General features: G+C 38.7%; 1 protein-coding gene across 3 annotated transcripts in view; it reads right to left on the bottom strand.

Annotated features, from left to right (window-relative positions):
• Positions 1–8246: 8246 nt before the first annotated feature.
• Positions 8247–27780, bottom strand: part of p130CAS (Serine_rich_CAS and FAT-like_CAS_C domain-containing protein p130CAS) — a 114058-nt gene continuing 94524 nt past the window's right edge. For all 3 annotated transcript variants that reach the window (XM_083143973.1, XM_083143972.1, XM_083143974.1), the window contains 2 exons: positions 18304–18433; positions 8247–13549 (listed from right to left, as the gene is read on the bottom strand). In XM_083143973.1, coding sequence (XP_083000099.1) covers positions 11754–13549; positions 18304–18433 — 1926 coding nt within the window. In that variant the 3' untranslated portion in view covers positions 8247–11753. The remainder of the gene's footprint in view (positions 13550–18303; positions 18434–27780) is intronic.

Raw genomic sequence — 27780 nt, 5'->3', positions numbered from 1 at the left:
CATGAAAAAATTGTGTTGAAAATTGTTCTCTTATTCTTTCATATTTCAAAAAATTAAAAATACAAAATTATTTATTACTTACGTAAAATAGATACTCATTTTACATAAGTAATGTAATGGCCCCGGTGGCTCAGTCAGTAACACGTCTGACTATCATGCTAAAGGTCCCGCGTTCGATCCCCGGCCGGTTCAAATCCGGGAACGTTTCTAATGTTGGAAGCGGCCCCGGTGCCCACCCAGCGTCGAATAACATGGGTACCTGGGGGAAACCCTGGGGGGTAAAGGCAGTCAGGGGCGTGATGCTGATCACATCATCCCCACTCACGACCGGATCAAGAAAGTGTGGGGTGTTACCCCCACACACCCTATACGCCTTCATGGCATGGTGCTATGCACAGGGGAGCACTTTACCTTTTTTTTTTACGTAAGTAATAAATAATTTTGTATTTTTAATTTTTAGAAATATGTAAGAATATATATAAAAGTGAGTAATGCCTGCATCTGCACACTGCCTCGCCGTTCTTCAATTACACACTATCTTGCTCCCAAGCCAAACTGAATTCAATTTATAATAATAATTTTTTCATGGTGAACAAAGGTGTTTCACCGTTCAAACACTTGCATAACTTCTGCAAATCCTGTAGTGTGTGGATTCTCTGTTGGGTGAACAAGTGAAATTTGGTACCATTTATGGTTACAAAATGTGTTGAATTAGCATGGATATTACACAGAATAACAATTTGAAGATGTGAAAATACCACAACAAGTAGCTGCACCCACGCTGCCTCTTGCCACACCAAGATAAGTTCTCTTACATCGTACACATGAGGTTAGTAATTAAAACACATTTTTCTTGCGAATACTTACCACACAGTTGTAAGAGCATTTTCTTTGATTACCACATTATGAAATAATTGATTTTTCCCCTAGAACAGGAACCCTAAAAGTGTACGTATGGTGTTAGTGTTAGCTAAAACCAATACTTCTTAGCAACATAATTTCCGAATTCTCATTGCCTGAATAGGGGCCTCTCCGATTGCGTAGTGGTTGCATCATTGCCTTGTAATCAAAGGGTTCCGAGTTTGATACCCGGTGGAGGCACATAGTGGTTCACATCCCGCTTTTAACTGTAGGTTATCACCACAACATTTCATAGCTGTACGATAGACTTGGCAACACTACATCACATGCTCTGATGTCATGCTACATAATATCGAGGCCTCGTGTCTGAGCTAGGAGGATCGCTCGCCCACTCGGGTAGCGAAGCTACACACACACACTGGGGAAAAGTTCTACTGCAGTTAAGTATTTAGTAAACAGGGGGGTGAACACTCAATTTAGGTGCTAAGAAGTCAAGGTTATTTACTGGTTGTTTATCTAAATATTTGAATTCTTGTCATTAGTAATGACTATTTACTTGTCAATGCTTTTGTTATAATAAGCATGAAATTGAAAAGATACCTTTGCTTGTAATTTACTATTATTTGATATGGTCTAATGCTCTCACTACTAGGTGCATAGTTGTATAACTAGGAAATTGGGGGCCCAATCTAACTATACACTGCGGGGTACGATGTTGGCACGTAATTTGCTTCCTTCTTCTTTGTAGCTAATCAGTGGTGATTTATTCATTCTAGTTTTTTGGACTTTTAACCACTGTTATTGTTTAAAAGAGATTTACCTACGTTTCGGAGGCCTTGGAGGATTATTCTTGGTGGCCTAGGCTCCACCCCGTCTGTCGGTCACAAGGACCTCTATATACAAAATAATTGCCAGGTAAGATTATGAGTGGCCCAGGCTCCACTTGTCAGATGACCACGTCAAGGTCACGATCAAGGCTTCGTGTGGCACCGTTAGGTTTCCACCTTGATCTCCGGGGACCAAGAATAATCCTCCTAGGCAACCATTTATGTGACCTAACAGACTACACGCTACCCTGAAGACGGAGGCAGATTCAGCCTCCGAAACGTAGGTAAATCTCTTTTAAAAAATAACTGGTTAAAAGTCCAAAAAACTAGAATGAATAGAGGCAAAATATGTGGGGATGTCATAAGGTCCAGTCCTGTGCATAAAGTGTACTTAAAACACCAACTCAATCAATGAATCAATCATTGCCTGTAAAAATACAATTTTGCTCTGACCGGAGTATAGATGATGTTGGGATCTGCGGCCTCTTCTCTGGGTGAAAAGGGGGCTCTGTAGTGTGAAATTTTGAGAACCGCTCTTCTACATCATAGCTTTGATACTGTTCAGTCAGTTTGGACCAAAGGGAAAACAATCACATTAGGAGGGACCAACTATTTGTTCAGTGCAGTGATATTTTTTTACCAAACAGCTTTCAATTTCTGTCAACTCTTCCTGGTACCCCTCCTATAAAATGGAGGCCTGTTTAAGAAGCACGTGCTGTGAAGAATATCTTAATTGACTAACACCAATAACTGTGCCCAACATCCTATATGTCACACCAGAAGAAGTGCTAAATGTTTTTGCATATCAGTGTAATGGACAGAATTTGGAAAGACTGAAAACAATAATTGAAAAAATATAATCAGAAATAGTATTTAGAAATACAGTAGTCACAACATACTTAGTGGCAGGTGAGTACTGGTTCAATACAGCTCAGGCAGTGGTGTGCCAATGGAGGGGGTGAGGGGTCCTGGACAACTTGCCTAGGATTCCTTACAAAATGAATGTCAAGTGAGATTTTTTTATGATTTTGCAAATGCAACAGTTATTTTGCAAAATATTGGACTATATATGTTTCGGTAGATTGAAAAACTTTTGATTCTACCTCCCCAAACATAATAACAAATGGCTCTACAGCCCTCGAAGGCCTTGACCTATCTCCAGACTGCCAGTCTCCCTCCCACAATCCTACCTAGAGGTGGAGATCTTCACAACCAGTAATGGGGTGATGTGGGGCCAGCCGTTATAGGAGATTTCCAAGACCGGGTTAAAGCTAAGCCCCAAGTACGATTCTGCCCCTCCCCGTCCCTCACAAAAATCCTAGGCACATCTCTGAACTTTGAGCATTACCACAGAATATTTCTGATCATTTTGTGTGAATAATTGTTGACATTGCTTGCAAACTCATTGGGCATTGGAAACTTAATTCAGTTAATTCTGAAAAAGTCACAAGATAAGAACAATTGTTCTTAAAGTGAATTCAACAATTGCAGGAATCTTATCAGATGTTTTCCCTCATGATTTATTCTGAAGTATTCACAGTTGTCCATTTTAGCACATTTAATCTCATATCAATGTTAAGCAGCGATGAATGGTGGGTGTTTTTTCTTTTGTTTTGCACATTTCAATTTTATTTTCAGCTGCAATTGAACTTGGAATACAAAAACTGGAAATTGATTTCAGCAAAATAGGTTTAAATTTCTTTCATTTGCATTCTAGAAGTGAAGTGAATGTAAAACATATGCCACCATTTGTTCCTGTTTCATCATGTTCAACTAACTGCAGAAAATCTGAAACTTCTTCACCTATGTTCAATCCACGCAGATACCTGTGCTGAAATGAGTGGTATTTTCAGACATGGAGCTCCAAAAATTGTATCTTTCATGATAACGGTATTCAGTAGAATGTAAACAACCCATTAGTTTTGTAAATATGGCTAATTTTGTAATTATACTTGAGAAATACTGTACCAAAAGTAAGTTTCAAGATTTGTAACTCAATTTCCATGAGAATTGTCTACACTGTTAGGTATGTCAAAGTGTCATATAACTGTTTGTTGTTAATGATTTTGTAATTCTGTTTTTTTGAATTGAAGCTGTTATTTCTGACGTCAGTTGTCACTGAAAGGTTTTTTTATATATGATCGATCATGTGTTACAAACTGTATATTTTTATAGGATTTTATTATACATCTACTGATTCAAAGTTTAATTTATGTAATTTTGAATGTTTATTTTTGCTTTGGCAGCGATTGAAACATGAAAAGCTTTTGTTTGAGAGATGTGTGTGTGTTGATGAATTGTTTGGACTTTTAACCCCTTATAATGTGCACCAGTCAGGTAGTGTAATTGCTATGTGGTTGGTCACATTGGGGTGATCCCTAAACAAGGATGTGTTTCGCCAGCTGAATGCTGTATTGCCATCTCCACTTGTCATCAGATGTGAGGTAATCTCTTGATCACCTTCATACATGTTAATGCATCATGTTCTAAATTGACTTGTCTCGTCTGGTGCTGTGAATTATCAACAATAATAAAATGTTTATGTAAATCTTGTAGTGTATTCCAAGTCCACATAAATCTAACTTTAATCAGCTCTTCTGTGAAGTCAGTGCAAATGGACATAGGACACAGGGCTGTTTGATGACTACCAACATGTGACTATATATCAAATACACTACACAGAACAAGCCTCTGAAACAATGTATGTATATGAAACCAAGTATGGTGGTTACGAGTGCAAATAATTCATTATGTGTTTGTGTATATGTGGCAATAATTGCGAGATCAGCCAATGTTTCATATCATTTGATAGATTTGTTTAGGTTATTTGTTTTTGAGGTACCAGCAACTAGGGAGGTAGGGTGGATAACAGTTGAGTCCTGTTGTCAATTCTTCACCCCCCTCCCCCCATTTACTGCAAGGAAGGGAGAAAGGGATAGAAGGAAGAGACCATAGTTCTTGAATCATTTTTCTCCTTTACGGCTCCCAAAGCATGGAATGCATTGCCTGCGAACGTTGCAAGTGTAAACAACCCATCAAACTTCAAAGGTAAAGTAAAAGATCTGCTGGTAATGGAACAATGGCAGAGTCAGGGCACATACTGAAGGTATCAAGTAACTCGGGACCGGAGGCTGGACCTACCATAATATATTTATCTATTATGAACTATTTTATTACTTATAATTTCATTAAACGACGCTTAATAAAAGAAAACTGAAATTCTAGGTCTTCCGATAATTACTGCGAGTTTCCAACCCTGTCTGAAACTCGACCTGTGCATTCAGCGAGGCCCGCCTGAGAATGCATTAGTTGGTCCCATAACAACCTAGCATTAGTTGTTCCCATAACAACCTATGTAATTCGTGCGGGAAAACATAATTTCAGGGGCGCATTCGCCTGTAACGTATTACATGGTGAGACCGGCCTCATCGGCGAAGAGTGACGAAGCAGGCAGTGGACGCACAAAGCTTGTTGAAGCAGCGTTTCCATGGAAGATTCAGAGCGTGCCGGAGCGGGACACACCCTCCTGCTAACACGTCGCGAAAATGTGTTGCTAACACCTCTAAACCTGGCCTCCTAACCTATCAACGTATGCATTTTTAGAATTGTAACTGCAAATAATGCATGTAAGTTGGTTACCAGTGTTAAGTTTGGTGCTTTCAGCTTTTTTGAGGAACTGCTTTTCGCGAAGTGTTAGCTGCTGTATGTGTCCCCACACCAATCTCGATTCAGATTTTAAAATTATTACTTTGAGGAAAGGAATATTGAGGCAATTTTTTTTTTCATGATTAGTGACATAACTGAAAACGCGCTACTTTTAAAAGGGGGCGAAGTACAGTGCAAACGTATTGAGAGAATCCATGTTTCCGACATGTTCTGATCGGTATGTTACACAGAAAAGTGTCCGTGTTCTCATTTAGCATTTCATCATTTTCTAAATCGTATTATAATTTGAAGAAAAGTCGCGTGTTAAAGAAGAATTATAGTTTTTCTTGTATGTACGTATTGCTTGCATTGTAGAATTATTTTCCTGTAGTTTACGGTTATTACAAGCATAAGAAACAGTCCTGAAACGTCACAAAGAAAAACTGTTTTCTTATGCTTGTAATAACCGTAAACTACAGGAAAATAAAGAAGAATTATATGCATAAAATAGTTTTAAAAAAAATAATTGATTGATAGATTTAGTTTATTTTACTTGGTTTTTCTGTCATTTTTGGCTAATTGGGAAGATGAGGATGAGCGATGATATGATGACATTGACGAAGGGACACTTGCAAAGAGCAAGTATGCCCAGGTGGGGATTCGAACCTGAGGCACTTGTCGTAGCATGCTGTTATAACCAATCCGCCGTGGAGTGATCAATTTCTTTAATGCGAGAAACAATTACAATACTGTTATTGAAGTAGCAAATAATTTTTACAAGCAGCTTTAATATAACAAATGTAAGAAGACTAGGGCCTGAACATAGATTCCCGTCGTCACTGTTTTCTGACCTTCGAGACAGAGGCACCTTTATTCTCAGATATCTAATCGAGACCAGATTAAAGTAGAATCTGAACCAATGCCTCCATAGGGAATCGAACATTATTGATTAAAGGCAAGAGCGTTAATCACTAGATTATCCTTTTCAATCCCTATCCCGACTTTTTCGAACAGCAGGAGATGAGATTCAGGCAATATGTTATATTTTATTTTTTAGGGGCTATATTTTAACATACTACTTTTTAAAAAATTCACTTCTCCCCCTCCCCTGCTCCATCCTGTGCCTACCCTTCCAGAGACAGCATGCTTCGCCACTGTGTATTATTATATTACTACTATTGTCTTTTGTATTTATAGCTACACTTTATTTTGTATGCAACTAATTTCAATGTATTTTTTTGTATCTGTGTTTATTTTACATTTAGCTTACTGCTCCATACGCAGTTTATCTCATCTTATACGTATTATCATATTGACAAGGGTTAGGTGGCAGAGCAGCCCTTGGCTGGACCTCGCCCGCTTAATAAAAGAAAATGTAATATTATTAATTTATTAAGGGCCCGTTTGCTTGATGCTCGGTTTGGTGACAGTGTACTTGTTGTCAACCACCTTCCTACAGCTGCACTGGTTCAGGAACTGGTGTGGGACTGCCTTTATGGCAGCCGAAGTATAGTTGCTGTTCCGTAACGCAATGTAGCAAGTGAAGAGAGAGAGAGAGGTGTTGCTAGTGTTTCCACTTCCAAATCTTGCAAGATGCTTGCATGGCATGTTGACCCTTAGACATTTCTTCAGGATAATGAAAGAACCAATATACTCCCTCCGTTCCATAATATGGTATAGAAACAGGCCTTTTATGTTGTTCCACAATATGGTATAGATATGTTACATTGTAAAGCATTAGAGGGTTAGGCTGTATGTTAGGTATAGGCTACAATGTGGTTTACAATTTCATACTCATAATAATGCATTTTATTCCACATTATTTATTCCATTTTCCTTGAATTGGAGTGGGAATTGTAGAATAGCACTATGACATTCGGCTGTTAATTGTTTTGCTTTGGTGTTTCTACTCACATTTGCCTCGGTTACTGGTGTGTTTCCTCGTCCTGGAATGCCACAACGGGTGCCCACTTGACTGACATCCATACTCAGCTCTGTATCTGTTTCCTTTGCACGGCTTGTAGTATGCTCTGCACAGTGAACGTCTGACTGGATGAAGGATCGCTTCACTACTGCACACACAATCATATCCAACCACTACTCGCATGTGCAATAAATCAGTGCATTCATCCTGTGTCTATACCATATTACGGAACAGAGGGAGTATTTCACTTAAAAATATTATCTGGCCTACACATCCTCAGAGCAATCTTTGCAATTTTTTTGTTGAACACATAACTAATGTTTTTATTAACATTAAGTTGTGTTTTTGTTGTTGTACAAAAATATTTAAGTTAAATTATATTCCCTTTTAAAAACAAAGCAATCATTACGAGAACAAAATTGTATTTATTTTGCTTTGTTTTTTATGAAAAAAAGGGAGTTATTAAGGAACTCTTGTAACTTCTCGACAGTTTTCTGCAATGTTCCTCCACTTTTCTAGTCCTCCTTTTCTCCTATTGATATCTCCACCCCTAACACAAACTGGACCGTACCATGTCAACTCCCTGTACATTATCTGCAAACACAGATCACTCCAGGAAGGAGCTGAAACTCATGACCAATTTCAATGCCCCTTTCATTGTGCTGTTTTTGTGTTGGGTAGTTTTTTTAACAAAATAATGTTATTTTAATTGGCAGCCATAGTTGTGTATTTGGAACATTCTCAAACTTTGAGTGCAAGGGCTTCTCGAATGCTCTGTAGTTACGATTAGTTGTAGATCATAGTACATTTTATTGTCTCAAAATAGATTAGGTTTTATTAACCACAGTGGCTGCTTTGTAAGTGTAGGTGGTTCATGCGATGACACAGAGTGTAGGCATTGTTTGCAACTTGGTTCACTCTTAATCTGGGGAATTGACATTAGGAAACTCAGTTACTGTACTCGAGAAACATTCTTTTAAAATTTGTATATATTTGGATAAATACACGTACACACATACACTCATACACACAAAACAGGTACAATTTTCTTAAAACATCAAAGCATTCTTGCATTCTACATAAAATGGTCCTGTACCATTTTGCACAACCATACATCCATTTATGTACAGCTGGTACTAGCTTATTTCAATGGTCGGTCTCGCGAGACTTCAACCAATGTTTATTTGTATGCAAGCTAATATTTACATTATAAACATTTTTCTGTAATAATTTCATCTGTACAATTAAAAACATTACAAACTTCTCAACAAAAGACATTGTACAAAAATTAACAAAATCCTATTTCCTTGTACAAAATGCAAGCTGCACATGCGAAACTATGTAAAAAATGCCAAGTAGCTGATTTGTTTATTTTTTTACTTATCACTTGTTTTGCTTCCATCTGTATACAAGCCCTTCCATGTAAGAGTAATCCATATGTATATATATATATGTATGTGTATATTGTACTTTCAAACAATAGCCTGTGAAAGACTGTTTAAACACAAATACAGCTTTATTTTTTATATATGCTACTAGTGTATTTAGCAATGTTCAAACTGTATTTGTACAGTTGTACATTACAGCTAGGTAAAGCATGGCTTGTGTACAACACTCAATATTTTTCTTTAAAAAAGTGAGAAAGACTTGGGGAAAAAATTATAGCATTTTAAAAATTATCTAGCACTGTGTGATCCTCCTTTCATCACTACTTTCACACCATTATATTAGCATTAGCAGCATTTCATTTACATTCAAGTTTGGTTATCACTGTTCAGTCTCATAACATATTAACCTAAAAAAATTACAAATGTACTTGAACATTGCTTTATGTCTCATGGTCATGATAGAAAAATTGCAAATTCCTTTTAATTTCTTTATTTCATTAGCTAATGCTGCAGTAATGCAGTATAATTTCCAATTTTTTAGTTGATATTTTTGTGAATAAACTCTGAAGTAGAAAATAACACCATATATTTAAGATTTCTTTAAAATAAAAAATAACGCCTAGTGTACTTGTAGAAATTTTGTTACATGTTACTACTCTCAAGTTATTCTTTACAAAGTTATAAAGAGAGACCCAGAGTACTTACATTTTTCAAACATTAATTAATTATGCTTGTATCCACAAGTATTATTCTTAAATACTGAATAAATATGTAGTTTCATTTCTGTCATTCTAATGATGTTTCTGTTACACTTTTCACAAAGCACTGGTTTCAATTTGCAATTGCTTAAGTACACATGCTGGAGGTGTATGCATGTCTACATTTTCCACTTTTGTGTAAACAAAATAAAACCCAAGTCTCAAATCTGTATTGAGTTATATAAAAGCTAATAGTATGGAATAGTTTTCTAATACATGGAAAAACCTGATGCTTTGGGTCTCTTTAACATTAATATGAACAAAAGGGTCATGTTTGAAAGTTGGAAGTTTCTTGGTAAACTGGTATTTCAAGTGTAAATTTTTAAAAATTATATATTTTAATTTTAGTAATAGTACTTAAGTTTCTCTCAACTTATCAAAATAATAGAAATGCTTGTACTTGTGACATAATTGCATGCTTGTGTTCAAGGCCCTTAGTTGCTAGTGGGTTGCAAAATGGATAGAATTATGTCATATGTTTCTGTACCAATGAATAAGTGCCTTGGGGGAAAAAAAGCAGTTATGGTGAATAATGTCTGAAGTACAGTGCATTCAATTTAAAATTGTACCCACTGGAAAAGCATCATGCCAGTTTCTTAAAATTTAGATGAATGTTTGATTTGATTTGATTTAATTTGATTTAGTTTATTTTACTTCGCGTTTTGTGCCTCTTGGCTAATTTGCGAAGATGGGGATGAGTGATGAAATGATGAAATTGATGAATGGACATTCACAAACAACCAAGCCCGACCGGGATTCGAACCCGGGACCCTTGGCGTCGCAGCGCGATGTGCTAACCACTCGGCCACAGGGTCGGGCTTAGATGAATGTGACTCCTAACCTACTTCGGTAAATATAGTTTCATAAAAATGGGTATTTTTTTATTATTAACAACTTTAACTATAATTTACTGGGAGAAGGTTGACTCTTTTGTTCAAAACATTTTTTTTCATGTACGGAGTGCGGTACAATTTTAAATTGAACACACTGGAAAAGCAGTGGCACCTTGTGTACATTCATTAATTTCAAAGTAAGATCAGTAATAGTTGACATACATCACTGCCGAACAGAGCTTTCTTGTAGTTAGAAGAGACCAAGAAAGGACAACTAGTGCACATATAAATACACACATGAAATGGCTAAATGGGAAACATAACATTTTTATATTGTACCTTGTTTGTTTCATTGAGTGTCTGACCATGTGTGTACTTCAAAAATATCTGTACGTGACACATTTGAGGTCTCCATCTTAAAAATGGAAATTCTGAACATTGTTTGGTTCAGTTTTAGGAATGTTTGAAAAAAAAAAAATGGTTCAAAAATATGATACTGAGCCACAGAGAAAAATACTGGATGTAGATTGAAGCTATACATAAATAAATATTATTTCATTTTAAAACAACTTGTAAACAAAAAATAAATGTGCAATATGGAATGAGGAACTTGCAATGAATTCCTGTCTGGAAAATTATGTTCCGTGTATTTGGTGTAATCACTGGTACACAAGTGTGTGTGTTTGTTGCAAAATGCACTTTTTAACTCTTAAAAACCAGTGCATTCATCATAACAAGTGCTAAAAAAAAATTATATGCAGCTACTTGGAGTGTAAAAATTCCATGGATCAAAAATTTACCACAGATACAATCATGATACATAACACTATAACCCATTGCAATATGTACCTCTAAATCAATGTTTCGAATCAGTCTTTACACAATTAAATACAATCAATACATTACAATACATTATTTCACTGTTTGTACACACTGGACACAATGGGAATGCAACACATCGTATAATACCAAAGCGTTACAGCTTCTCATCATCACAGCCTTCTGGAATCCATTACATTCTCACTTGCGTAGTGTTCTTGTAGTTATATCTGCCACATCCCACATTTGACCACCAGTTTGTTTCATGATCACTGCTTCCAATGCAACTGCCACGTGAACCCAACATATTTAAGACCTTAAGTTTTGTTCCCAAGTGTCAAAGTACAGAGTGAGCTTTTATTTAGAATCCTAAATATTTATTCAGTAAATAGAATCACCATTGCAATAGGGAATGAGAACACTGGAGAAATATGATAATGCAGAACCTACTGTACATTATATTAACAGGAAATCTATTTACGTCTAGTAGATACATTGGTTCTAGGATAGGTTTAGAATATTATCTTTCTATGTAGCTACTTACTTTTGGCCTTGTTGGTTCCCGTCCACTATCTCCATGCAAAAATTATAAATATGACAGTGCAAATTGGCAGTGGTCATAGTGCAAATTATCTCAACGTAATTGTTATTATTTCTTTGGGCTAAAAATGTGCTGTGGAACGTACAAAATACCATATTTAATACTGAGCAGCCTGAACGATATTTACTTTTAAATCCCTAGCTAGATGGGAAATATCGACAACCGAGTCCACCATTTCTTGTACTGCCGTCACACTGGGAAACTGAAGAGCTGCTTTCTTGGTTTTCTGAACCGTGGCGTTTAGGGCTTCTGACAGTCTATTGGCACAGTGTAGTACTTTGTTTCTCACTTCTTGCTGCACCACATTCCGAAACACAGTATCACCAATATTCACCAACTTGTGAGCACTGAGTACTACAAATTTGCTGTGGGCAAGGAATATTTTCGGAGGTTGGTTGTGTTCGATCGTGAGGAGAAAGGCATCGATTGCATTCGTGAGGTAGTTTACGTGATTCACTGTTTGCGCTGCATAAAACTGTAGAACCTGCTTGTCGTTAGGATCGAGGCATGTTGGACCAACCACTTCAACATGTCGAATTTTTGTGTGGTCTCCATCCACTGGTACTTCCGATTCCTTTATCAAAGTGTCATACGATTTGCGTAGGTCGGCAGGGAGAGCATCTCTGATCTCTGCATGCTGCTTCGCAACACTTTCTCGTGATTCAAGATTAACATAGTCATAGTCTTCCATAGTTTCTTTACCTATGATATGTTGCTCGTGCTCAGGTTTCATGCCTAAAGGTGTTTGTATGATCTGTTCTTGGCCTGCCTTCTTTGGTGGTGTTTCCGGCATGGGAGAAGATGTTGAACGTTTGAAGAGAAGAGTCGAATTGCCCTGAATGAACGATGACGTCTGACGAACATCTTCCGTGAGTGCTCGGGCACAAGCAACCAGTTGGTCCAGAGAATCTGGGGTTCCAGAATCGTCAGGTCGGGCCAAAGCTGTGATGGACCATTCCTGAGCATCTAAAGCAGAAGCTGCTTCTTGAACAAGCTTGTTGGAATCCTGAAGCATCTGGATTAGATGTTGCAGTTTTGGGGCAAGGGTTTTATCTGCTGCACGCCTTGCATTGCCCAAAGAGCCCTCTGCAAATTCAACAAAGTCTTGCAGCGATGTTCGCATGCGAACAACGGCTAGTTTCACTTCATACACTTTGCCTTCAAACTTTTCCCGACATCTCCAGTTTGGACTTACAAAACCAAGAAGACGTGTTATGGAACTGTGCACCTCCTGCTGCAGGCGAACTAACGTGTCCACTGCCGATCCTAACTCTAAAGGTAACTCGCGAGTTACGGTTGTCTCGCTGCTGGTCGTAACTACACCAACAGCCACGCGAGGTGTCACCGGTTCAGTGTGTGATGGAACGACCGAAGTGACGTCCCGAGTAACTTGCGGTGGAACATCGTAAACAACATCTTGTGCAACTCTACGAGGCTGGTCGTACATATCAAGAGGAACGTTTCCTACCGGCCTGGGAATGTCATACTGCGAAGAGTCTGCGATAAACTGACCCACACGACGCTTGTCAGTACTTGGAGCTACGTAAACAGGGTGTTCAAGACTAGAACGATTAGAACCTCCCGCACTGGATAGAGATAGGGATACCGAATCGGATGCAGCCGTTAGGGAGCTGGCGGAACTCGATGGCGTCAACCGTGGAACATCATATTCTTGCTTGCCTTCTGTAGTCGCAGCTTCCCCTATGATAGCAGGGTGTGGTCGTGGCACGTCGTAGCTGTCTATGGAATCGCGTGCATGGTGTTGACCTGGCTTCCAGGAACGTGGTGTGTCGTAACTAGCCAAGATATTCTGTGAACGAGGAACATCGTATGATTCACCGCTGCCTGCTGATTCTGCTCCATCTCCTATGGTTCGTGGAACATCATAGCTGCCTGAAATAGATTCAAGATGCACTGAGTTCATGTTATCAATTGTCAGCTGTGTAAAAAATAAGTCACATTGGTCTATTAAAAAAAAACTGAGTAGTAACATTTAATATCAAAGCAGTGTAGTTACCAACATCATCTGCAGATTGTGCTATTAGAACTGACAAGAATAAGAATCGCAGCTGCTCTCAATTTCTTATTTACATTTTAGAGTCCCTAAAATTGCATTTCTGGAGGTGTTTAGGATCTGAAACTAATTTCAAGCCAAGTGAAAACTCCCAAGTTGCATAACACTTATAAAGTTACAGTTAAAACATCTTTGTTGACCTAATAATAACTAAATATTTTAGAAGTAGAATTCAAATGGTCTGGAAGGGGTGGAAACACTTGACATCCAACACTGGTCAGGTGCATATATATTCTCAGGTTTCCAGCCATCTCTGTTGAATACAGCCAAGTGTCAACAAGCGGTAGATTTGGCAGCACCAAATATTCAGGGCTGCACACACACCTATGGCTGTAGCAATTGCCTGGAGAGTATTTATTTAAGTTAATTCTCCAGCCTGTGTACAACTTGTTACAGTTATCAAATTTTTAGCTGGGGTGTAAGGGATGACTTTTTGGGAAGGCACCCATGCCAACCTCACTTCCATATTGTGCACCCTCGTAACTGCTCCTTGCAGGCCGACGACGCTCTGGCATCTGGACCTGCGGCCAGTATAATCCTCCGCAGGGCTGTGTGCTGAGTGTCCCTTTACAGCCTCCGCTTTCAATAGGCAAGGATATTGTAGTACTCGCAGACAATATAGTTTTAGATCGTCTTAAGCAATGAATGAAATAATTAGTTTTAAAATATGAATACTGAAGTTTTTAATAGAGATGTTTTATTTTCTTACTGGAGATATGTCCTCAATTTTGTTTTAGGTAAGGGGCATATCCTTGTATCACGTGACAGGCAATATATGCCTATGTGCTGAATCAATCAAATTTTTAAGCTGCTTTTATGTATGCATCGTGGCAAAAATACATCCCACAATGTATTAATGTCAATGTAAGAATTTGATATTACTTCATGTCAAATATTTCTATTCTTGCACCATCAAACATTAACAAATATGCATTTACGTGTACATGTGTGTGTGCCTATATATATATATATATATACACACACACTTAAAATTGTATTTAGAATTTAGTTGTATGTGTATACATATACTCATTAATTGTATCTTTACAGTTCTTATTTGATTTCAAATTGTCCATACGTTTTTCTTTCATCTTTCTTACTTATTTATTATTATTATTATTATTGCGTAACAGATAGCCCGTTACACAAACCGCTTGTTTTGTAATGTTTCCACTTTTCACAATTATAGTTACAATTACAACTTAAATAAGCACGTACCTTGCCGCAAGGATGCTGGAAAAGGTGTCCTCTAAAATACAAATATTTCTGGCACTTTATTTCTGCCCATATCGCTTCTGACAGCAATGACTCATCCAACATAAAGGATTCAATTTTTCATTCTTGTCTTGCCTTCGAATAAACAAAACCGTGACTCTTATTTTGCAGATAACACAAGATTAATCCTTTTGAACACTAGAGTCAGTGGCGTGCCCAAGATTTTCGAGGGCGGAGGTTACGTATACATTATTATGCAAAACGAAAGCGCAGATAAACGAATTATTTAACAGTGTCACTTAATTTTAACGTGTGAATATTTTTGAAGTAAAGTAGCGATCATACACTGTGTGCGTTTTTCTTTCTGAGAGCGCCATTTGAAATAAGCACTTTTCCCCTTTTGCTACTATGGGATAAACTGAATATAAAAGGCTATAACTGCTCAACAACTGCATCTTTTTAAGAAATTTAAATTCTAAATGTAAGAATGAACAAAAAGCAACATTTTATGTAAATTCCGACAATTGTGAGTCCAGGGGGAAACGGGGGCCAAATCCCAAAGTTCTATTTTCCCCGTAATTACGCAAAATTTCTGAACGTCGTAATTTCCATATTTTTTTTTTTTCAAAGTTGCGGCAGGAGCATTACATATCCTCATAGAGTAGTCTTTTGTTGTGCTTCCCTCAAAATTTGGTCCATCCAGTGTCTATAGATCCGACGCTAGAAGCGAAATTCCTCAGATGTCGCAAGAGCGTCAGCGGCTTATCGGAGTAGTGGTAAGCCGCGAGAAGCCTCTCGATACTACGCGAATGCGACAGCTGTCGGCTACCAGTTGTTTAGACGTGTTCACTTCGGTTTGCGTTTATCAGTACTCGTGTTGTTTATACTGTGTTATTGGTGTGCTATTAAGTGCTAGTGCTTTATCGTGTGTTAATTGTTATTCATTCATTAGTTATGCCGCCAAACAAATATAGCCTTGAACAAAGAGTTTTTATGTACGATACTTACGTGAAAACGAACTCTTGCAGAAAAGTAGTCAGGCGATTCGCAAGAAAATTTCCTGGCAATCCTGTTCCGGACAGACATACTGTTTACAACCTCGTTAAAAGATTACGAGAGACAGGATCTCTTGAACCTAAGAAACGTGTTTCCAGACGACGTGTTCTTACGGAAGAAAAGCTAGACGAAATTGGTGAACTACTTGAACATACTCCAAAAAAATCCCTCCGTCGGCTTGCTCAGGAAACAGGCATTTCAAAATCCTCAGCACGAAATGCCACTAAATTACTTAGATTAAAACCCTACAAAATTACAGTGGTTCATGAATTGCAACCGCGCGATCACGCGACTAGAGTTCGATTCTGTAACTGGATGCTGGATAATATTGTTGCTGGCAGAGTAAATCCAGAATTAATCATATTTTCAGACGAAGCTTGGTTCGAATTGAATGGCCGAGTTATTTCACAAAACAATCGCTATTGGAGCGCAGAAAAACCTGACCTTGTGCATGAAGTTCCGCTCCATCCTGCAAAAATTGGTGTGTGGTGTGGTTTGAATGCGCACAGAATAATAGGGCCTATTTTTTATGAAGGTACTATCAATGGTGAAAGGTATCGAAGAGACATACTACAACCTTTTTTCGAACAATTAACGGACATTGAATGCCAGCAGTCATTTTTTCAGCAGGACTCTGCTACTGCTCACACTGCTTATGAATCACTTAATTTTATTGCCGAGATTTTTGAGGACAGAATTATCAGTACTGAGTTGTGGCCCTCTCGTAGCCCCGATCTTACTCCTTGTGATTATTATTTATGGGGAACATTAAAAAACAAAGTGTATCAGAATAACCCGCGTACAATAGAGGACTTAAAAGAAAATATGAGAAGAGAAATTGCCAGAATCACACCTGAGGAGCTTATGGATGTTCAGAGGAATTTCATACGCAGATGCCGGAAATGTATTGGTGTTGAAGGAGGTCATTTTCAACATCATTTATAACACAGAAGGTTAGTGATCATCATTATTATTAGTTTTAAATATAATTTTACACTTTCGGTTTGCTTTATGCGCCGCGATGCTGTCTTCCCTTTCTGTCAACCGAGGATAAAGTAGAGATGTCTAAGAAAGATTAGATGTCTGAAATAAGGTTGTAATTGTAACTGTAATTGTGAAAAGTGGAAACATTACAAAACAAGCGGTTTCTGTTACGGACTATCTGTTACGCAATTTGGCGGCACCTGATGCATGACAAGGCCGGTAAGCAGCCGACGCTCTCGCGGTGTCTAAGAAAGATTACATGTCAAAAATAAAGTGCCAGAAATATTTGTATTTTAGAGGACACCTTTTCCAGCATCCTTACGACAAGGTACGTGCTTATTTAAGTTGTAATTGTAACTATAATTGTGAAAAGTGGAAACATTACAAAACAAGCGGTTTGTGTAACGGGCTATCTGTTACGCAATTTGCCGGCACCTGTTGCATGACTGGGCCGGCAAGCGGCCGAAGCTCTTGCGGTGGCATGCTGCAATAACCTCCCTGTATATACCGTTTGTAACTGTAGACTGTATTCTGACAAGGGTTAGGTGGGAGAACAGCGTACGCTGAACCTCGCCCGCTCAATAAAGATATATTATTATTATGCCACTGATAGAATTTGAATAGTAGAAATAATACTTATATATTTTTTCATGATTATGATTGTTATTATAAAATAATAGCTATTACAAAAAATTAATATAAACCAATTTTATTTCTACTCATGACAAGTCAATATCCATAGCACTACTGGATTGCATTATTTTTTTAACATTTCATACAGTTAGTGTACTGAAATGCATAATTATTCGATTTTGTTACTAACTTTTAGACCTCGTTCAACAAAAGGCTTTAAAAGTTAGAGGGAAATTTTAGTTATAAAGTTTATGTACTTTGGCCTGTCACATGAAACTATTTTGTTGGAATTTTGAAATCTGTCAAACCCTTTGAATTAAGTGCTAGAATGTGAAGAAACATATCCTGGTTCCTGTATTTGACTGTTTACTTTGGTTATTCTGTTAGAATAGTAAGTAACTGAACTTTATTTGTTATTAACAGTAAAAATAACTAAACTTCTGCTTTCTTTGAAACTTGAAATAAACTATGCCAATTTCCTGGGGGTGTCGAAGGATTAGGTATAAATACAACAGTCCACTCTTACTTTTCAGTGAAGTCTGTATTGTTTACAAATTAAATTACTTAACTATTCATTTAGTAACCCTGCTATTTTCCCAGGTGTGTCAGAATATAAGATTATACTGAGCATTTTCCTTAGCAAACAATATGCATTATATTATTTATATAAATGAAACATTATTACCTTGACCAGCATCCACCACTGAGATGTGGGTCGTTGGAGGAACATCATATTTTGGTTGCTGAGAAGGAGACCCTCTGTTCGGGGGCAAGTCATACAAGTATACGTCTCCAACCTTCTGAGGTGTTATCACCTGTGAAGAAATATGAGTGTGAATAACTATCAATACATAAGAGCCTAAATTTAGATTACGTCATGACTTGAACAATATGCTGTTGCAGAATTACAGTATGAATCCTAAACGTTTAAAAACTTTCATACTTTTCTCAGAATGATATAGTGATTTATTAGATACTTGTGACATTTTTTAGGTTACAAGTTTGTATGGTTATTGGAGAAACAGTGCGGAACGGTTCTGGGTTTAAGTCCTGGCCAGGAGAGAGGATGTTCAGTCTTAAACAAAGTTTTATTTATGAAGATCTTACATAATTTCCCAGCAGGAAGCTGCTATATTATACTCTGTTCCATCTCTCTCTGAAGCAAGGCTGCACATAGCGGCAGAAAAGGGGGTAGAATGGGCAGAGCGAAGCAGTACAAACTGTTGCAAAGGCTAGTAACTGCAGTCGCTTTCCCCCTCCATGCAATCCCGATCCCTCTCACATTTTCAATGGTGGAGCCATCTTGCGTCACTACTTGCACAGAGATTTGTTTCCCTTCGCTTGCTCCAGATATGTTAATTATTATGATGTAATTTTGCACCTGTAGCCATTCAAAAGTGGTTTAGGTACAATTTTAACGCGGTAGATCAAGATCGGACTAAATTCCAATAACTACCCCTTCGAAGTAACTGCCCTCCCAGGAACATGAAAGGTCTAGAATCGAGAATTGACTATACCTAGCTACTAGATTATTTCTGTACATATTTCATTCTAATCGGATTTTGTTTTATTAACAGTCTAATGGTATTATCGTTATACTAGTAAATATCATCGCCGACCCCTTTGCCACTAATGAACATAATGCCGAGGTCCAATACATAAAAAGCTGGCAAGGAGAATAGTAAAGAAAAGGAAGAAAGCCATAACCATCTGCAACGGTAATTTCTCAAGAAATTTATGGATATTTATTCAGCATAAAAAGAAAAGGTACGGGATGTCCAAAAAGTGATGCATCATAGAGAAATTTCAAGATATATCCTATTTCAAGTTCAAGACTGGTGTGCAGATGGAACCTCATGTTCCCCAGGATATGGAAAAACCTTGTCCAGTGGTATGAGACGTTTGAACTTGAAGGCTGGCACATTGAGCAGATCTTGTAATTTTTCTATGATGCGTGATTTTTCTGAAGTTTGAAATTTTCAACCATCATGTGTGAACGGATAATTATCAAGGAGAGGGTATAGGTGTCGCGGTAAGGATAAATCATTCTATGCGGCCGATACAGTTAATGTGATCACCAAAACAGGCACGTGGTAGGGAAACGGACGATTCGTGTTCTTGCCTAGTTTTAGACAAGTCTCCCGGACTTTGACAAAACCCGGAAGACGACGGGGATCAGGGACCCCGGTAGACTCGGACGCCCGAAGCATGCGGTTGCCATGACGACCGAAGTTGGTCCTGCAGTATCGATTCAACCTCCACGCAACGTTGCCAAATTTTCGTTTTGACATATTTCACGCAACTCTTATCAGCAATCGCTTCATTGTTCTTTCACAAAGGATTAAGACAAGGCGAGACGGGGATGTCACGATCAAGGGAGGCTGGATGACACGTTTCTAGATAGTAACAGCTGGTCGAAAACGTGAGGACAAGGGTCTTGAAACTCTTGACAGTATCTACCCACAAGCGGATGACATAGTATTCGCGAGAGACTGGAGGGAAAAAACGTAACAAATAGAACAAGTTTCAGTTCAAACTCCTGGAGAGGAACTTTCAGTTTGTAAACTTTCGGCATCATCGTGTACGCTGTAAAAATTCACAATGAGATAAACCTAATAAATATACGTTATCACGAAAGTATCAGGGTGCGAATTATGTTTGTAATTTTAAGCCTGCTGATACAAATATTCCACTCTAGTTCTTTGCGAAATAGATATACACTACCAAATACTTCTTCTTAACGTTTTCAGAAATGTGCCTTTCCTTTCTTTCATGGGTGATCGTTGTTTTTTGCTTATGCTTTTCTAATCCTTAAATATCCAAACTTGGTATCTTTCTATTTTGAGGTGAACGATTAAGTTTGAAGCAGTGGCGGCGATTTGGTTCGAATACTGGAAGGGGGGGGGGGGCTGGGGGAGTTGGCAAGGACAGTTTACTTCGCTTTGTAGATAAGGTTTAGCTTTGTGTGGGGGAAAGTGTCCCCTCACCCTTAATCGCAATCACTGGTTTGAAGAATGGAACTGTGGCCATGTTTGCACAAGATAAGTGATTGATTGATTTGTTGTTTTAAGTCCACTTTATGCACAGTAAGGCTAATCGGGACTGGACCTACAGTTTTAAAGTGGGATCCGAACCACTATGTGCCTCCACCGGGGATCGAACCCGGGACCCCTTGATTACATGGTAAAATACGTGAAAATTAGTGTAACAGCGCTGTAAATAAATGTGAAAATAAAAAATTTTCTTTTTAAAAAATGTCAGAAATTCATCCAAACAGTACGCAGCAATGGCGGCCACCATTTCTCAGTGATTAACCCTCGCACACCCTTAAATTATAATATAATTATTTGCAACACCTCCCTCCCTTTGTTATTAGTTATTTATTATAAAAGACAAATGTATTGTCATTTGGGCGCTACAAATGAACTTGTGCTTTTTTCAGAGAATTCTGAACAAAACCCTGACCGTTACTATTAACATCTAAACAGCCAATGGTAGTTCTTCGTACACGTTCTGCTCAGCCAATTGACCACCCCATTTCGCGAGCATTGATGAAGACAAATTTCAATGCTTCAGACCCTACTTTAAACTGTAGGTCAGGTCCCAGTTAGCCATTATGTGTGTGCACTTAAACTTGTCACGCTTTTTTTCTTTTTTTGCATGATATTCCGTTCACTTCACCCAGTGCTCCAGCTCCACAACCAATGTATTTTATGCTGCTGCATGGCACATGACAATACATTGCTTTCCAATCCTTTAATCTTACTCATAAGTGAATGGCTGATCGATCATGCTCAGCAGCTGGATGACGTTACATTACTTTCCATCTCGCTGACCTGATTGAGAAATATGGAGCGCACGTAATACATAGAGCTCGGCAAGCGACCTTGCGATATATCACTCGGGCACTTTCCAAGTCGGGAACAAGCATGTCTAATCCAGATTTTCCTCCTACTTATGGCTTGCTGAGCTGGTAATTACTAAGAACGGTTCTGGGTTCGATCTCGCGTGGAAAGACCACAGTTTCGGTGTTGACCCAGCATCGTGAGAATAATTTAGTACCTAATTTAAAAAGAAGTCTGTAGACATACAAGCGGTGAGATTCGACGCGATGACCACGAACCAATGTCAGATAGGTACGTTAATATGAGCAGTACCAGATATTCTTCTCCAGTGGCGAAGTATGACTATTTGAGCATACCTGACATGTGAAATAGCACAGTTGTCGCCACTGATTTATTGTGCAGCGATTAGGAACAAGCATGCCACACCAAGCCCCCACAAGTATACAAGTCTCTGCGGAGACTAGTCATTTGTCCATGGTCGCTTTTTATAACACCCTGTGAAAGTAGAGAGCTTCCGGAGATCCATAGCTCGCGATCCGTGGTGACAACACTATTGTAGTGTGTAGACACAGAATTGACGTAATAATCAACTTACAAACAAGAAAATTATTTCTGAAAGGATTTTTTGGCGTTGCTGTTTGCGTGTGTTTACAAATCCATGGAATGATTTACAGTCAAAAGTGATAGTGACTTGCTGAGCATGACATATGTATAAATATATATATATAATATATATTGAAGGCGACGAGGACATTTTGGACAAGACAAACTAAATAACCAGCCCATTACTGAAAGGTACACTTTCAACTGCAACTAGCGCCAGCATGGCAAAATTTGTAACCTACAGATAGGTCAGTCATACTACACGATGGTCTAGGTTGGTTATCCTGTAAGGGGTTACATAATTAAATCCAAGGACAGCACAGTTTGTAATTTGGAGTTTTGCGTGTTCTAACACGTAGATACAATGTATTTTATTCTTGGTATACTGATGCTACAAATAGAAAGCTTTCCATGAAGCCTGTTTACAATGTTTCCACAGAAGGTAAGTGCATTCAAACCACATTCAAAGTATATTTAATTAATGTTCCTTTTTTCAGTTAATTTAAATAGCCAGGAAAAAGCAGCTGCTAACCTTGGAAACTACACGAATGCTTATGCACATAAGCTGCAGACTGTTCAGTTACAGATCATCATTAGTCTTATCTGGTTCAGCTATTTAAAATGTCCGCGTAGCATAATGTAACAAGTTACTCCTTATAAAGTTCGCAAAACTAGCGAACATGTAATTTTATCGTTGATGTTGACTGTCTGGTTCACTGCCTACTTATTGCACGGCACGCTTCGAGTTCGAACAGTCCGCAACACAAGCTGTTCCCCACTGATTGTCAGTCTGAAAATGCATGTAAATGGATACAATGCAGCGGCTGGTGCATGAGATGATTCATTCGCTGTGAGCTTATTGTCTTGACTGACTCACGTGGGATATACTGTTCTCGTTCCAATCAAACAGAAATTGCAATGAAAATACGCAACAGCACGATTTCTGGCGTGTGATTTCACCCCTAATAAAGCACGGCATGAATCAGTGCTGGTTAATGCAGTTACAAGCAATCAGAACACTCGTAAGGCAACCCACATTGATCAAGAGTTTACAAATGGTGTGCTGGCTGGAAACGTCCAGGATCCGCCAGGCTCCGTGATGTAGTGGGTGTAGCATAGACATTTGATTATGTTTGTTTATGTATCATTTCGGCAATTCACCATTCACCCTTATCGTAGCGACTAATCTAGAGCAAAGACGTATTTAGGGCGTCTGGACCTATGAAAGACTTACTTACCAAGTATGAAAATATATTTGATTAGCAATTGTTGAATAATCGAGGGTTATTTATTTCCGCCGAACTTATTGGAATGTAAGGATTAAATTGGGATCAAACAGCTTCGAATGACAGTACTAAATAAGATTTATGCACACTACTAATTATAATAACATGCATAAAATATTAATCAGGAACTTTACTTTTCGTTAACTGGATCTAAAATATTTTTTTGTTATTCAATAAATATTCAATTCTTTTATCTTTTTGACATTAATTCCCTCCCCAGGACAATTGTTTTTATACAGATTGTGGCTACACGTACAGGGTCAACGAAGTTAGTAATAAGTGTGTTTTATACAGCGTATATTGGTACACTTGTATGTTGAATTGTAGGTATCTTCTACAAATATGCTGTATAAAGAAACAAACTGCCGGAGTACTAATTGAGGCCAGTGTACGCTAGCCTAGATAATGAATACTTTACATTATCATACAGTAGCAGCAATACAAAATTAATTTACATATGAGTAGACCTAGAAATCATATTAACTTATTCACCGACTAACCTCTGCTTGTTTTTCAACTAGAATCTCGTTTGTACAGGATGATTCAAATGTGGAAACACTCATTGAAAACAAATGCGGAAGGGAAAACACGAATCAAACGTGTTAATTAAAAAAAGCGGCAATTTTTTCGGATATGTTATTATCAGCATGGCGGGCCCTCTTCGTGAAGACTTTATGTTCTTAAATAAAAACGGCCATACGAAATTCCAGATAAAGCTAGAATTTCACGAGAAACATGTCGGTATGTACAATTGCAGCATATCGTGTTAGCCAGTGTGGAAACACGGACGTTGTTAGCTGGGAAGGACGTGTCTCCCCAATAAATTCAGAATATGTATTATATACAGTTACAATGTTGTTCGTACAGGGCAAACGTATCGACAGAGTCGGATTTGCTAAGGAGCATTTACATAAGGATCAGGAGTTTTGGTCCGATTAAACCAAAATAAACCTGCACGGATCAGATCGTGTGACCAGAGAGAGTGGGTGAAAACAAATACGCAAGAAAATGTAGCCAATAAAACGACTACGGTGAAACATGGAGGATCCATTATGATCTGGGCCTGTATGTCGACTAAAGGAGTTGGGAAAATGCAAGTCATTGGTGGAATCATGGACAAACATGTCTGTAATAATATCCTGAAGAATAACGTGAAAAACGTGCCCAGCAAATGATAACGACAGCAAACATACTGCTCAACTCAACAGGGACTGGTTGATTTTGAATGCACCAAAGCAGTTGAAAACACTAATTCAAAGTTCAGATCTGATTCCGATTGAGCATTTATGGATATCTTTGAAGAAACGTGTCCATAAACATGAGTGGAAGTCAAAAGAAGATCTAAAGAGGGCCGTTGCTGTAGAGTGGGAGGGAATCAGTTCACTGCAAGATCTTGGTCTCTTCTATGCACAGGGGATACCAAGCAGGCTAAGGGTTGTGATTCTGCCTATTAAATTGTCTCATTTTGTAACATTTTTATGTCTCTTTTTCTGTTTTCATTGCAACTTAACGAACAGAAATGTGACATCAAAACAGCATGTTTGTGCTAAAATATGTTCTTTCGTTATTAATAAAGTTTGTGGGGGAACAAACTGTTGTAAATAAATCACCATACGTGTTATAATTATATATAGGGAGAATACCTAATGTACTAAGGCTTATTGTGATTTTTGCGTACGTTTACTTCTCACACTTCATTTGTACGAACAACATTGTGAGTAACCCCTTACTATCTCAAAGGTATCAAGGATTACGTTCAAAATAAAGGCATAGAGTAGTACACTTAATAAGTTAGAGCCATTTTATTAGCCTATTTGCAAAACAACAACTACACAACAACCATTTAATTACATTGAAACGTAGTCCATCGCGCTGCCTTATTCTTATTTGTTTCGAACTGCATTCCCTTCAGTGACATTTCAAAATGAGCTAGAATTTAACGAGAAACACGATGATGTGCTTAATTCCAGTGCAAATTTAATTTTTATTTCCCATATTTTCTGTCGCTTTTCTGCCAGTTTTGGTTTAATCGCGACGATGACGATTAACATGATGAGGGGTTACCCCCAAGTACTGACACCAAGACTCGAACCCGAAACTTTCGGTAGCGGCGGCCACGAAGATTGTTCTATTCCGTGACGAAAGATAATAAAAAGTGGGCGTGTCACGATACTCTCTCCGCTGAATAAAAGAGTAGTAGCGGCAATGCACGTGCTCATCTCCGATTATCCTAGTGTAATACATCTCAGTCTTGCGCCAATTAGCAGCGAAAGGTGTGTGTACATGTGCGTATGCGAGGGCGTGGAGGTCGGTGACCCCTCTTCGTGCCCGGACTGCACCATCGATCGCGTCTGCAGGGAGTCCCAGGGAATCCCCACACTTGCACAGCTGGCAACGCTGCGAGTGTCTCCCGTGCGGGAGATGTGGGGGCGAATGAGTCAGACGGCGTAATCAGTGTTGCCATATTCACGGGACTTACTTCCCACACATAATTTTTCTACTTTCTTACAGACATGGAGAAAGTTGTTGCAAAAGCAAGAAAATAAATATTGGCAGTGTGAACGCAAAGTCACTATTATTATCATCGGCTTGTACAATGGGATCTATGAGTATTACCGTGCAAATTGCCCATCACCATGTTCGTGCACTTTATTCGACCCAATAAGGGCTTCAAGAATTAATAGAAAACTCAAAACAAGCTGTTGACAATTTCTGCACCAGCATACATACAAATCCATCGCTTCAAAACACGCAGGATGTAAGAGAAAAAATAATGAAAATAGTCATGGACAATTTGCACGGTGGTGAAACGAAATTTCTGGGTTCGAGGTTTCGTCGGGGCATGTTTCTGGCAGGTAAAAACAACAAATAAACAACTAAATTGGCTCGTAGTCCTGGGTTCCCATCCCGTTCCTCACCAGAGCGCTCGGAACCAAAGAATCAATTCACAGGCAAGAACTTACTGATTTAATGTTGCAGGGTGATTTTGAAAACTCGCAGAAATGGGCTTTGTACATTTATTTACAATTCAACAAAACAAGGTTCGGATTCTTCCATTAATTCTCTAATTTACATTATTTACATTTCTCTAATTTGAGCCCCACTGCAGAACCGCGGCGGCGTGGAGCCGCTTCGGGATGATTTTTCTGATGGGAGGGCGCGGAAGACCGAAAGTAAACTCTCCCTTCTGCTATCCGCTTCACACAAACTGATCTCCACTCTGTCAGAGAGGACTGCAAGTTCAAATCTTATTGGCTCTTTTAAATTACACTGAACCATGGAAGAAATCCAAGCATACAGAATTATGTACAAACACAAAAGAAAGCAAATACTGTTTGTAACAGGCATGTTTAAAGCATTTTCATCGTATCAACATTCATCCCCATTGTCCAATTAACCAAGAGGCAGAGAAATGGCCTGACCCAAATTACAAACACAACGAAAGAATCAGGCACTTTAAATATTATGTTCCATATCTGAATAGTGTTGTTGTTACTTTACTTCCTAGACCAGGATAATCCTCTGTAGGAATTTTGTCGTCCTTATGTGTTTGTCTCTTGATCCATCTCATCCCCAACCAGCGACTAGCCAAAAGTAGCATTAAAAGAACGTAACATAAATTAATCAATCAACCAATCACAGTTCAGATGTTCAGATGAGAACATCATGTCGGATGCCACTTGCTTTTGTTGTAAGTAGCAGATGTGACAAATATTTTACCATTCTGTTGTGATCTTAACGTATCGCAGCTTTGTTCCAGCATGGCTGAGTGCTGGACAACACACGATTCCGCTGCCGAAGGTTCGTTCCCCAAAATCACCCCTGAGTCTCATCATCGCCGATAAGTGACATAAAAATAGAAAAAAATATGAATGAAAAATACCGGTCGAAATTCCACTGGGCCTGGAGAGATTTCTTTTGATATAGCAACACTGAGGAACCACCAGACAGAAACCATCCGAAGTTTATGACGGGAGGGGAAGGAATCATTGAGGAAGACAAATGCCGGCGAGGGACGTGGGAAGCCGAGGACTCCAATTAGTGCGATGCATGTTCGTATCAGCAGTCTCTTTCGGCCACTCCCCGTTCGCCCCTGATCTGCAGGTCGTAACGTCCACTGCGAACCCAGGACCATGTGGCTTGAAACTTGTTACGCTAACCACGCATTGCGCTGGCAGGCAATTGCTAAGCCCCAGGGGAACCAGGAATTGTTTCTGGGAGGGGTGATATCCATTTTATAAATATTTATGTTCCATACAATGTTAATTGGACATTCTCAATTGGCCAGTGTTTTTACAGTTGCTTATTTTAACACTACGATTCGAGAGAGCACATCTTCTCTCGTTTTCAGGTGTCGGCCTCCGTGGCAGAGTGGCTATCGCACCGCGCTACACGCCAAGGGTCCCGGGTTCGAATCCTGGCCTGGAC

Source organism: Lepisma saccharinum, chromosome 22, assembly GCF_977018435.1.
Source record: "Lepisma saccharinum chromosome 22, izLepSacc3.1, whole genome shotgun sequence".
Lineage (NCBI taxonomy): Eukaryota > Metazoa > Arthropoda > Insecta > Zygentoma > Lepismatidae > Lepisma > Lepisma saccharinum.
Note: the sequence above shows the minus strand (reverse complement) of the source record. Positions and strands in the feature narration are given on the sequence as shown.